Source organism: Stegastes partitus, unplaced genomic scaffold (assembly GCF_000690725.1).
Source record: "Stegastes partitus isolate 25-593 unplaced genomic scaffold, Stegastes_partitus-1.0.2 Scaffold800, whole genome shotgun sequence".
NCBI classification, from domain to species: Eukaryota; Metazoa; Chordata; class Actinopteri; family Pomacentridae; genus Stegastes; species Stegastes partitus.
Window position 1 is genome coordinate 76,909 of NW_007578531.1, and position 12,956 is coordinate 89,864.

At 42.1% G+C, this 12,956-nt stretch overlaps 1 protein-coding gene across 1 annotated transcript in view; it reads left to right on the forward strand.

Moving 5' to 3' along the window:
* Window positions 1–7,099: 7,099 nt before the first annotated feature.
* Window positions 7,100–12,956, forward strand: part of adgrg2a (adhesion G protein-coupled receptor G2a) — a 28,608-nt gene continuing 22,751 nt past the window's right edge. The window contains exons 1-3 of the mRNA XM_008292308.1: window positions 7,100–7,345; window positions 9,059–9,317; window positions 12,485–12,558. Of these exons, the coding sequence (XP_008290530.1) occupies window positions 7,100–7,345; window positions 9,059–9,317; window positions 12,485–12,558 (579 nt within the window). The remainder of the gene's footprint in view (window positions 7,346–9,058; window positions 9,318–12,484; window positions 12,559–12,956) is intronic.

Sequence of the window (12,956 nt, forward strand, 5' to 3'; positions counted from 1 at the left end):
CGTAAATGTCAAGAAACATTAGTCAGCCAACCATCAGAACAGAGAAAATCCAGCCTCCTTAACACAATCACATTAAAACTGACTCACCAGCTGAGAGGCACATGTGAACCATTGTGAATTTGTGCACTAAACCTCACACGATATTTTTAATTTTCCACTTTTTTAACAATCCTGATGCAGCTTTTTTAGGCTTCGTCACTCAGGGATGAATTCTCCCTCTTTGACAGGCAATTCATTTATCAGAATGCAACTCTAGCGTTCCTTCTGTATTTCTGATTCGTAGATCAGTTTGAATGAAAGTATTGTTCTCTCTCAACCTCCCGTGATTCACCCCCCCTGAAGGGAATAGCGCTTGTTGCTTTTTTACTACTGAATTCATCTTTGAAGTTGAAGGTCTGCGTGTGGGAGCGCTCGCTATTGTTAATCCACGCTCCTCTGACAATCGACTGAATGAAAGTATTGTTCGGGCTCTGTGCAGGCGCCGCAACCATCGGCGCTGCACAAAAAACACCAGCTTCCCACCCATGAGCGCTGCCAGTTGGCTTTCCTGAGAGCACATGCACAAGCTGCTGGAGGGATCGCTAACTCTGACGGCTGCGTCGTCTTTTGTACGGCGTGCTACTTACGCAATTACAGGGCTGGATGTGGTTCTTTCTAAATATAATCTACAATTAGTGAACCGCTGTGCTGCATTGTCTGTAGGAACGGTAGATTGCAGGAACCTGTGGAAACAGTGCGCCTTCAGTGCTAAGCTCAGGGAGGTGTGAAAGGATTCGTACGGTAATCAAAAAAAATGTGTGTTTTCCAAAATAAAACTGCCTTTCTCTCCATAACCAATAGCCCATTCGATCAAAGTTAAGATTGCACCCTCAGGGTAGAAACACACAAGACTTGGTTCTGCCGCCAGAAACCACCAACACCTCCCACACTCCTTCGCTGTCAATCCAAATGCAGCTTACTGCCGATTCTGTTGCTGTTTGGTTTTCGCGAGTAAAATAGGCCAGTGGTAGGAGATGTTGGAGTCAAAAACCTAAAACGATGGCCTGCAGCTGACATTCATGCACAATAAATCAGCAGTGTTTTAGCATGCAAGGCATCTGGAAGGCATCTGGTTTGGGTCTTAGTGGGAGATTGTTGAGAAATGAGAGAACTAAAGTAAACAAGGTCAGAGAGAAAGAACACTAAAGGTGCAGTACGCGAGGTTTTGAACATCAATACAACATTAACAGAGCAGCAAACATACAGTAGCAGAGAGTGAAGTCACAACCTGCCTGCGTGTTGTTTTGGCGGTCAGTTTATGTATTCATCTAAGTGCATAAGTCCCTCCTTCTGGAAACTGTTGGCCCTCCCGGCACTTCTAAGCAGACAATGACCTCTGACACCAGATTGGACAAGCAAAGGTGCAGTCAGCTGGCACTATGAGAATCCAAAGAATTTAAAAGCAAAGTATTTGTGTTATTTTACTTCATTTGTGTGCACTTGTTGCACTTCCGGTAGGTGTGAGAGTTGCACCTGGGGTTCTACAGCTTTCTTTTACAGCTTCTTCTTGAGTTTACGACAGCTAGATGCCTTTTACAATACTAGCATGGGCTAATGGTTGCATGTGGACTGGGGCAGGGAGAAGTATGGCCGATGTGCCTATTTGTTTTGGTGTGACATCCAATGGCTCTTGGGTACCACCAAATTGAGAAAATTAGACACACAACATGGAACTGAATATATGTTGCTTTTGTGATAAATTGGGCTACTTTTTGGTCACCACCTTATTCACTGATGCTGGCATAACATTTACACTGGTACTGCTCGGGGCGGTGGTTAGCATCATTGCCTCGCTGCAAGAAGGTCGCCAGTTCGTGTCCCAGTGAGGACACCCGAGATCTTTCTGCGTGAAGTTTGCATGTTCTCCCCTGTGCAGCGTGGGTTCTCTCCGGGTTCTCCGGCTTCCTCCCACACAGTCCAAAAACATGTTGAGGTTAATTGGTGATTCTAAATTGTCTGTAGGTGTGAATGTGAGTGTGCTGGTTGTCTGTCTCTAAGTGTAGCCCTGTGATAGACTGGTGACCTGTCCAGGGTGAGGATTAAGCGGTGTATAGATAATGGATGGATGGTAGTGTTGGTGCTTAAGGCCTCCACCATGTAAAACATATGACTGATCCTTCACTTGTGCATCCTGCTGCTTGCTCCCCTGCTGGTCAAACTAAAATCTTAGCCTGGAGATTGTTATTTTTTGTGCTACACTGTGAGGAAAACATGAACATCTGTACCCAATTTCCTAACAATCCTTTCAATATTGGTTGAGATATTTTCTTTAAAAACCAAAAAATAACCTGTTGGAAGCGTCAGAGTCAGCAGGTAAAGAAGTACCCACTTGAGCATAGGTGATGTTCTGGGCTTGTGTGTGTTTTGAAAGTAAAACATATTGGACAGATTTAATGTAGCAGAAGAAGACGAGTTTGCCGTCGGGATTTTGATTCACTCGTGCTTGAACTGTGCTCCGATAAGTAACTCACCCAAAACTGCTGTGTCACCCGAGAGCAGCGGTAACGTGCCGCAGCTCTGCTCTGCTTCACCGATCTGATACTGTTTCGTTACCCCCTCAGGAAAAGTGAACAATGGCAGACACTTGATCCACAGTGGAAAGAAAAAAATAAATAAAACCGTAGTCTTTATTGCCCCCTTGTGGTCAACGGTCAGCTTCTTAATTAACTACAGCAGATGCACACACACACACACACACAAACACACACACACACACATGCAGCAGACAAGACACTGAGATTTGTGTAACCGTGTCGCCCTGAGGCTGCTACTGTCTTGTTTGGATTTATTTTACATCTGACGTCAGATGCCATTCCTCAGATTCACAGCCCAGCCATCAAGATGTTTGACCGGTTTGTCAACCTGAATCTATTATTTCATACTGGAGCCTCGTCTGTATTTATTGTCTGTGTGGGTTTTTTTCTTTTTTGCTGTTTGCCCATGCTGCACACTTTTCTCATGGACACACACACATACCAGATAAAGGCTAATACTCTGTGCAGGAACCGTCTGGCCCTGCATCCTGTATTGCCAGCTGTTGCCCTCGAGCCATGCAGGGATAGTAGAAAAAAAAAACAAAGATCAAGACAGATAGATGGATAGATTCACATTCATACCACCCCGACCAGGTATGTTTGTATCACCTCTCTCTCTCTCCCTCCTCTTCCTATTCCGTGGGGGTGTGTCGTTATTTCCTCTACCGTGCAGACCTCGCGTTTCAGAATTTGCTGATTTCCTGAACGCACCTTGACACACACAAACACACCCACAAACTCCAGCCACCTGACGCTACGGATGATGCTCTTGTGTAAGAGAGAGGCTGATACCGAAGGAACAACGGAGAGCAACTGAGGACAGAAGCTGGCAATTTCTTTGAGACTGGTCAAAGACAGATGAGCGGGAACATGAGGGTGATGGAGACACATGTGCAGAGCAGAGTGAAGAAGACGAGTCTTCCTCCGTAGGATCCACACATATGAGAATACTCACACGTACAAAGACTGCAGATGCTTTTGAGAAGCATCAGGTAAGTCCTTTATGAGCTATTATTAGTTAAAGTAAACAGAGGAAACTTAAATATTGGGATATTTCCTCTGTGGAACTTGTGGAAGATGCCTCCAACAATGTCAAAAGTTCCCCTCTGACTTCAAGAATGTTGTAAATGAAAGACAAGCACGGAGAAGAAGACTGAATGTGGAAATAACTCTGCAGCACTATTTTGACTTCAAAACACAGCCAGACGGTGGGAACATATTTTAGAAGCGACAATAGGAGCGTAGCTTCTGTGTAGCCTCAAGGCTCCAACAAGTGTTGTGTCTTTTTCTGACATGACACATGAACCTCACAGCTTAGTGCAAATACGGGTTCGCGTGATCAGACAGGAGAGGTTTAGGATTTAAAAATCACAATCTTTATGTTGAATTAGTGCAGGAACAAAACAAAGAGACACCACTGTGGAGCATAAGTGAGCGAGCAGTATTAGACAAATACATTTCCAAACGTGAATCATGACATTTTATGTGTGTCTACTTATATAATTTAATGGATCAAACACGACTAATGCGTCCTTCATCCAGCAAACCCTGTAGATCAGCATTTTTTAAAAATAAGGTCCTGTGTAATTGCAGACACTCCCTGTAATACGGCACAATGAAAGTGCGTGCACAAGCGTACGCATGTGGTGGTGAGTGTGAATAAATATTCCGGTACAGGTAATGTACAGATACCAAACACCTTGTCTGAACAAATGAGTCACATCCGAAATGCCAAATAATGATGAAGAATTGCAGTGAATACAGAAGAAGGAAATGCAGAGGCTGCTTGGTTCTATTCAGTATAAAAATCATACAAGAGGATAACACTAATGTGTCTACAAATGAGGGAATTTCATTGCAGATACACATTTTTATTGTAATAAGGTTAAAATCTTTATAGGTTTATGTAAGTTGAGGTCAGCGGCTAAATGACTCTTTCTTTAAGTTAGTTCCAAAGTTTTAGTTTCACTGTTTTATTTCAGAAACAATCTCTCCACCACCACCAGGTACACAGCGACCAGCCTCAGCATTACGCTGACAGGTGAAGGTAATAACACTGATTATCTCGTTACAGTGGCACCTGTCAGTGGGTGGGTTATATTAGACAGCAAGAACAATGAGTTCTCCAATTTGATGTGTTGCAAGCTGGGAAAACAGGCAAGAACAGGATCTGAGCGACTGGCTGGTGGCGAGAAGACTGGGTCAGAGCATTTCCCAAAACGCCAGGTGTTGTTGTGGGGTGTTCCTGGTACACAATGTTCACTGAAAGTGGTACAAGGAAAGACAACCAGTAAATAGATACCCAGGCCCTATTGATGCCCTTGTGGCTTAATCCCACAGGAGAGCTACTGTTGCACAAATGACTGAAAACCTTATTGCTGCCTATAATAGAAAGATGTCAGAACACACAATGCAGCTCAGCTTGCTGTGTACGGGGTAGGAGTGCCAACGCTGACTCTGTCCGTTCATGAAACCTACTGAAATGGGCATGGAAGAACGACAAATGAGGACTGTTTTGATGAGCCAGACTTTCTTTGGCATCATGGGGACAACCGAGCGTGATGCCCTCAGTGATGCTCTGCTGGGGAACCTTTAGTCCTGCATTCATGGGCTTTTAAATACTTCTGCAGACCACGTTTAACCCTTCATGGCAGCAGTATTACCTGAAAACAATGGTTGCTTTTAGCCAGATAAAGCTCCCCGCCACACTGCTGAAGCTGTTCAGGAATTATTTGGGGAACATGGCAAAGAATTCGAGGTGTTGACTTGACTTCCAAATCCAAAATCCGAAGTCCAAACCATGGAGGTAACATCCAGGATTTAAAGGATCTGTTTTGCTGCCGGATACCATGACACACCCTCAGAGATTTTGAACTGGTCTCAGAGCTGTTTTTCTGGCACAATATCAGGCAAGAAGTTTTATTGTTGTGGCTGATTTGTGTTTATGTTAGATGAAACCTCATTTTTAATGATTATTACAGAAAAAAAAGGTCAGATACCTTACAAACAATATAAAAGACAATATCTAGGGAAAATGCAGTAACCACCAAAAGCGTGTTCTTGCTCTGTGTCCATCTCTTGTCCTTTTGTACCAAGAGGCGAGTACAACAGATTAATTCATGCATTGAATACATTAAAATATGTCATTTAAAGTCAGTTTGACTCTTGGATATGAGAGCATAAGAAGGAGAAAGTGGGTAAAATTAGTTTAATGAAATCACAAGCATGAACCAGCGTTTGTGTCGCCACTGGAGTTGGGTTTCCACCAATGTTTTCTGGTTATATAATATGTTTTAAATTGCAAGATCTCATCTTAAAGTCAGATTTGGGCCTTCAAGTTATTGTGCTTTTGCTTTTTAGTGCCACACTGTGTGCTACCAACCTGTAGCTGTAGTTACCCAACAGGTAAAGTTACCCTTTAGCAGAGTTTTGGGGACCAAACCAGAGCTAAAGTTCATTCACAGGTGCTCTGAAAGTCTACTACACATTAAAAGGAAATGATGCAAATCGTCAACTGCTGGCTAACATTCACTATATCCAATTTCTGAGGCGATTACTCCAGACTCGCTTGCACGGCAGGTTGCATAATTTCTCGTAACGTCACCGACAGTAACTATTATCTCACGTAGGATGCTTTGATTTTCCTGAAGTTCTGCATAGCATTGTGTGCATCCGAATGTTGCAGGCGTGAACCGAAGTATAGCAGCGACATAAATACTGGCGCAACAATAACCTGCGTCTTTCAAAGGTGCAAACGCAGTCAGGTGCAACCCAATCCGCTGTGTCCACCCCTGCCCCGCGGTCAATCCTTCCCCACACACAAAGGCAGGGATAATATTAGATCGTTTTAGCTTACAAGCTGTAAAGGGGAATTTCTATGTAATCCCACGGCTGAAACAATGAGACACTGTGATGGCATCCACGTCTAGAAACTCAGATTTGCACGAAAGAGGATGAGCATTACAGACATATGGGAAGAGGAAGCTGGCAGTTCTTGTGTTTGCTAACAACGCTTGACATTTCATTCGAATTTTTGTGACAGCATGAGTGAGTGATAGACAGGTGCAATGACAACTAAACTAAAAATTAAATGAAACAGGAGGAGGAGGGATGAATGAACTGCTGTCTCATGTTTCCAGGAGGATGGATAGCCTTTGGTTTGAAGGGCCGTGGAGATGGAGACCTCGGTTCCTTCTGTTCATGTGTTTGCTGCTGCTGCTGGCAGCTCCTCCAGCTTCAGGTAATTCAAGAAGGAAAAAAAAAAAGGAAATATAGAGTTTTTAATGTTGATTTGAATTCAAGGACATATGATTTTCTTGCTCCCTGAGAGGCTTTTAGCTTGAAATGGCTCAATTCATTTAAAACTCTTTGCGCAGCCATTGAGACTAAATGCAGCTCTGCAGCCCTATTACCACTTTAAATCTGGATTTCTTTCGCCCCTTGCAGCTTTTGGTTATTTCCTGGGAGACACTAAGGCAGTATTAAATGGCTGTGAAGACCACTGGACCCTGCAGGACAGGGCCTACATGCCGCAGCTTTCTCAGATGACCGTGTGCGTGGACATTCGTGTGGTTGTTCCAGGAGCCTGGGTGGCCTTCTCTTACAGCTCGGTCCACGCACCCAAGCCTGAGTTAGGTCTGGAGGGGGACCAGGATGCCATCTATGCGTGGCTCCTACGAGTCCGACACCGATTTCCTCTGCGGCTCTCACTGTTTCAGTGGCACAGGGTGTGTCTGAGGAGAGACGGTGTGGGAAACACCTTCAGCCTGGAGGTAATGCTTCCATAGTTTACCCAGTGATGCAGGAACTATTTATAACCTCTACTTATAGAAAAGTTTTCTACATTGTAACAATTAAAAGTTCTGCACTGACGACATTGTTGAGGCTAAAGTATGTAATTGTTATTGCAAGTATAGTGTCAAGCCAATTTTTTTCTCCTGAACTGTTGTTTAGTGAACGTATAAAGCAGCATAAATTCTCAACTAAAGTACAAGATTACGTCTCAAGTAAACACACTTCGTTGACTCCCAACATTGATGAAGCCATTCGGGCACAAAAGTATGTTTGTGTGTTGCTAAAAAAAGAAACAGTTTGTTTGAACAACTCACAACTTGACACAAGTTGTCCTGCAAAAACACCACAAGTTCAAGGTGGAGTTTTGAATGAAACACTTCACTGCAAAGCAGATATTGTTTAGACAAGCAGACCAAAGTATGCGTAGGAAAGCCGAGTAGGTTTTTGACTTACTGAGCTGCATGAGAACAGATTCTGTACAGCTGTGGTGAATATTACCAGTAGTGTTTTATAGCAAGCTAGAAAATGCTAATGTAAATGTTGATAGCAACCTGTAGCTTTGTCCAATTATATAGAATTGTAAAGTTTGTAGATTTGCTGTAATGTAGTTTTAAAAATGGCAAATTCAGACAACTGTATACAAGCTGACAATGTTTTGCACGTTAAACCAGTGGGGATGATCACTGCAACTTAAAGGCTACCTCCACTTTAACACCACTCAGGTCTTATTAATGCAGCTTTTGAAAATTTTTTCTAGTTGTAGCGTGATTCTTTTATTACTTACAGGGTTTCCTCAGCTCTAACTGACTGGTTGCGAGTCCCAAATGTGTATTTTTAATCCCAAATCACATGATCACACAGCGTCTCAGGACAAGTTCAGCTGTATCTACAGAAGACGAGACATTCTTTTTAGGGCATTCTGGACACAGAAAACAGATGGTTTGAGAAAAGAGTGAAGGAAACCATCAATGTTAAATGGGAACAGCCCCCTCTAAGCCCAGATTGGGGTCTATGATGCCACTCATCGGGTGCTTATGAGGCAGTCCTGAGATCCTTCCCCAGACGGTTAAACCGCCATGTTAGTGAGTCTTAATTCACTTGAGTTTTGGGTCATTAGCTGCCATGCGCCACGTGATTTGAGGGCGAAAATAAACACCTGTAACTCCCAACGAGTCAGTCAGAACTGAGGAAGCCTCGTGGATGAGCGGTAAAATGTCTTCAAGAACCAAAAGTCCAGTTTCCTTCTATATAATCACCGAGGAGGGACAAGAAACAACAATCAGACAGGCAGCAGTCAAAACAAGGTAGCAGTTAAGGCAGCCCATCCAAAACCAGTTTATTTGGTGTCGCAAATGAATCTGGAAGTTCCAAACTATCATGGTTAATTGTGATGATAATTTAACTGTTTGTTTTCATGTTCTCCTATGAATGATTTTGGCTCGCCCAGAGGTTCATTCAAAATGTGTTTGGTCAGACTACTTTTTAGTGTTTTAAGATCTGATAATGGGCCAATGGGCCATTCTCCCATTGAGGAAAGGGCCATTGACCCACTGGGAAGAGAGGTCAAGTGGCCCTCTTTAGAATAAAAACAAACGTAAGGAGGTTTGGTAGCATTGTGGACAGTATTCTTCTGAACGTCCACCTATTCAGTGCCCTTTATGTTAGCAACACAAGTTGTGTGAATGTTCCAGGTCGACGGGAGACTGGTGGCCACGAGGACGGCCATCGCCACGGCCATCCCCCCCTACGGCTCCCTGTGGCTGGGCTGTCGTCCCAGAGACCAGCCGCCCAGGGCCAACCTCGGACAGGTGGAGCTGTACTTGTTCCGCATGTGGGCGGACCTGCGTCACCACGGGTTGTGCGAGGACGGCACTGTGATTGGCTGGAACGCCCGTTACTGGGGACTGACCAGTCCCAAAGCGAGACGGACCAACCCGTACCTCTACTGTGGTGAGACGGACGGGAAAAAAACTAACCTTCCCATTACAATCCGTAGATAGTTTATGCATGAATGACTTTGTGAACTAACTGTCGACTGCATTTGTAAAAGAATGCGGGGCATGTATTACATCATAAAACATAGCACAGCATGTTAGCAATGTGTTGTATGGAAGTTCTGAAGCATGCATTTTTAGCTTGATGTTTTGAAAGAATAAAATAATTTAACCTTTACGACTTTTTGTAAGCGAAACCAAATGGTAGCATGAGATCACATAATTACAAAAGAGCAACGTCAGATCATTAACAGCCACCAAGGAGGCATGCAAGAGATAAAATCTGACTGCTTTAAACCATTAGATAAATCATGTTTTTAATTGGATGCTGGAACGCCTGACATGAAAGTAGCATGTCAAGAATAAATTTAACATTTAAATTAATTCTAGCTGTTGGTGCAGGTATGAATGACAGACTCAAGGATTCAACGTTATGAGTCTGATATGTTCATATTTAGGGCGTCACAGGAATCTAAAACTGCTAGAAATTCACACTAGAAAGATTTTTCTTTCTGCAAATGGAAAGAACTCCCTAAAAAAGACAGTTTCTTTATAAGGCTACCAACAGGAGAATGGAAAAATCCTCTTTCATGCAGCCACAATCCAAGGTACTGCAATTCAGTCTACAGTTTTAAGACTTGTGTCGTCCAACACGTCCCAAAATAGCAATTTCCTAAAGGTCCAGACATCATTTGTTTAAAACGTCGGTAGTGCATGCAAACCACGCCGCTCATCAGTCTTTGGTATCTTCATCTCTAAATCTGTAGCGCTGCATGTTCTCGGTGCATGTCGGATGTTGAATGTTGCATGTTTTTATGTGTCTTGTAGACAAGAAACGGTTCAGACGCAGGATTCGTGTTTACAGAGACCTTAACAATGGTGTGTATTCAGGTGACTCACACTCTGCATGTTGTGTGTCTTTGTTTGTCTATTTGTGTTCGCCAATGCTTGTAGAGTAGTTTTATTGTCCATGCAGGAGTTGGACATGCGACCTTTATCTAACCAAAATGCTTCCTTACATGTAAATGTGCTTTTCAAGAATGCCACAGAGTCAGAATTGTTTTGTTAGAAGAAGCTGCAGGAAAAGACAGATTGGACTGAATAACCACATTCACTGTTTCAGCTGCTACTCTTGGAATGAGCCGGTCATTCCTGCGTTCGCCTGGTAAGCATCACCTTCAGACGATAACAACATCCCCACCTGTTTTCTCTTCAGCAGCGAGTTTACAAAATCAAGCTGTGACTTTGAGATCTCTGCTGGTTTGTTGTGCTGATGGAGTTTCTGCATCGTGCTGCTCATTTGTTTATCTACTCAGTCGTGGGTGTCAGCATCTATTTTGCAAACTGCTGTTTTCACTGATGCCGCCTCTCGTGAATGAGAGCTTTCACGTGTAGAAACGCCTCTCACGCTCTGATGGCAGTAGATGATAAAAGAAGCTTGAAATTTCAGTTTGGGCCCATTTTATCAGGGTTGTCCTTTATTTTGCTTCGATATGATAACGTTATTATGTCAATAAATTATAAGAAAGTTGCAGAAATGTAAGCATAGTTTCACTCTGGGACAATTTTGTGTAACTTTATCCATCATAATGGTTGGTTATAATGACTTTAATTTCAAATTGGGCTCAATTTGTGGTGTCATTTCTGTGATTTGTACCGATTATAGTAACATTATAATGGCAGTAAATCATTACAGTTTTTATTTGTTTAAATTTTTTTTCATTATTTTGCTCGGATGTTATTTCACTATTATGTCAGTAACTTATAATCAGCAGCAGAAATTTAAGCATTATTTAATTTTGATTGGTTTTAATGAGTTTATTAGTAAAAAAGGAAAAGTGGTAGAAATGTAAACATGATTTTAATTTAGGCCTCCTTTGTGATGCCATTTCCATCCCTTACATGAACTGCAGTAACATTATATTGGAAACAAATGATTAGAAAAATGCAGAAATTTACATTTGGACCAGTATTTCAAGTCTCGTCCATCAGTTTGGTTTGATGTTTTTACATTGTTATGTGAGCAAATGATGAAAATCAAGCATAGTTTCAATCTGAGACTATTTTCTGTAGTTTTGTAGTCATGTTGATCGGTTATTATAACTTTAAAATGTCAGTAAAGTAGGAAAAGTAGTAGAAATTCAAGGATCATTTTAATCATTTGGTGGTGTTCTGTCTGTAATTTGTATTAATTACAGTCACATTATATTGACAGCAAATTATAAGAAAAGCAGAAATTTCATTTCAGTGTCTGCTTTTCTAGTTTTGATGAATTATTTCATTTTCGTGCCCATTTATGTAATTTTGATCATCAATTGTCACAATTACAGCAACATTATAATAACAATAATGTGGAAAAAATGCCAAAAAATAATAATTTTGAGTGAAATTGTTGTAATTTTGTCCGTTATTTTGACAAAATTAAAAAGTTGCAGAAATTTATGGACAAATGTAACTTTTTTTCTAACTTTTAATTCATAATCTATGGTGGTTCTGATAATATTATGATTTAAGGAAATAATAAAGAACAACAGAGACTTAAGGATCATTTCATTTCATCGTCTATTTTTTGACCATAAGATAACATCATAGTCACTAAATTAAAGGCTGAGACGTGTCAAAACAGCAGCTGGCACGAGAAAGATGTCCAACAGTTCAACCAGATGATCTAAAACACTCGACTTAGAGACATACTGGGAAATAATCTTACTTCAACTGTCGGGCAAAAGTCTTTCAATACAGTTTAAAACATGGCCTCTCATTTTAATTTTAATTTCAGGGAGTGATCTCACAGCAAGAATGGACACATCCTCGTCCCCTAACACCAATCTGGCCAATCCCAGCTCAACAAGCACCCAAACGTCTCCAACCACATCTGCCATTCAGAGCACATCTGGAGCATCTTTCTCATCAGGTTAGTGTAAATGCACACACAGTTAGTGTTACGTTAAGAAGAAACAACCCCTAATCCTGATGTTTTCATTGTCTTTCAGCTTCTCCGCTATCAAACTGTAACGTGAGCCAACTCTGTTCCAATACAAGTAAGAACTCGCCTCCTGTTGTCCAGACAGAGTGTTTGGTTTCGGCAGGTTTTCGGGCTTACAGCTTCGTTCCTTTCTGCAGGTGCTTACTTTCTGGTGCCCATCGACGTGGAGGCCGAAGAGGGCAACAAGACTGAACAAGATGTCCGCAGTTTGGTGAGAGTGAAAGCTTCCTCTCGCCTCAATTGTTTGGTTTCTCACGCCACGCCGTGCTGTTTTAATTACCTCATTGTCACAAACAAGTTTTGCCGGCGAGGGATTAGCTTGAAGGAGCAGCACATTCCAGCCCACAGATGTGCCTAAGAATTAGTTTGCCAGCCATTGGTTGTGGTACGATAAGTTAAGATACCTGAGCGGTGATGCCGGCAGCGTTGACCTTTACATCTCTTCTCCTTCTCCTTCTCTTTTGTTGGCATCATTTGCTGGCGTCTCCGTTCTCATCATTCCAGACTGTCTTTGAGGTTAAACTGGTTTAATATCTAAACTCAGCATGAATTCTTAACCTCTGGGATGATGGTACAAGCTTATTTGGCCCTCTTACCCCGAAAAATATA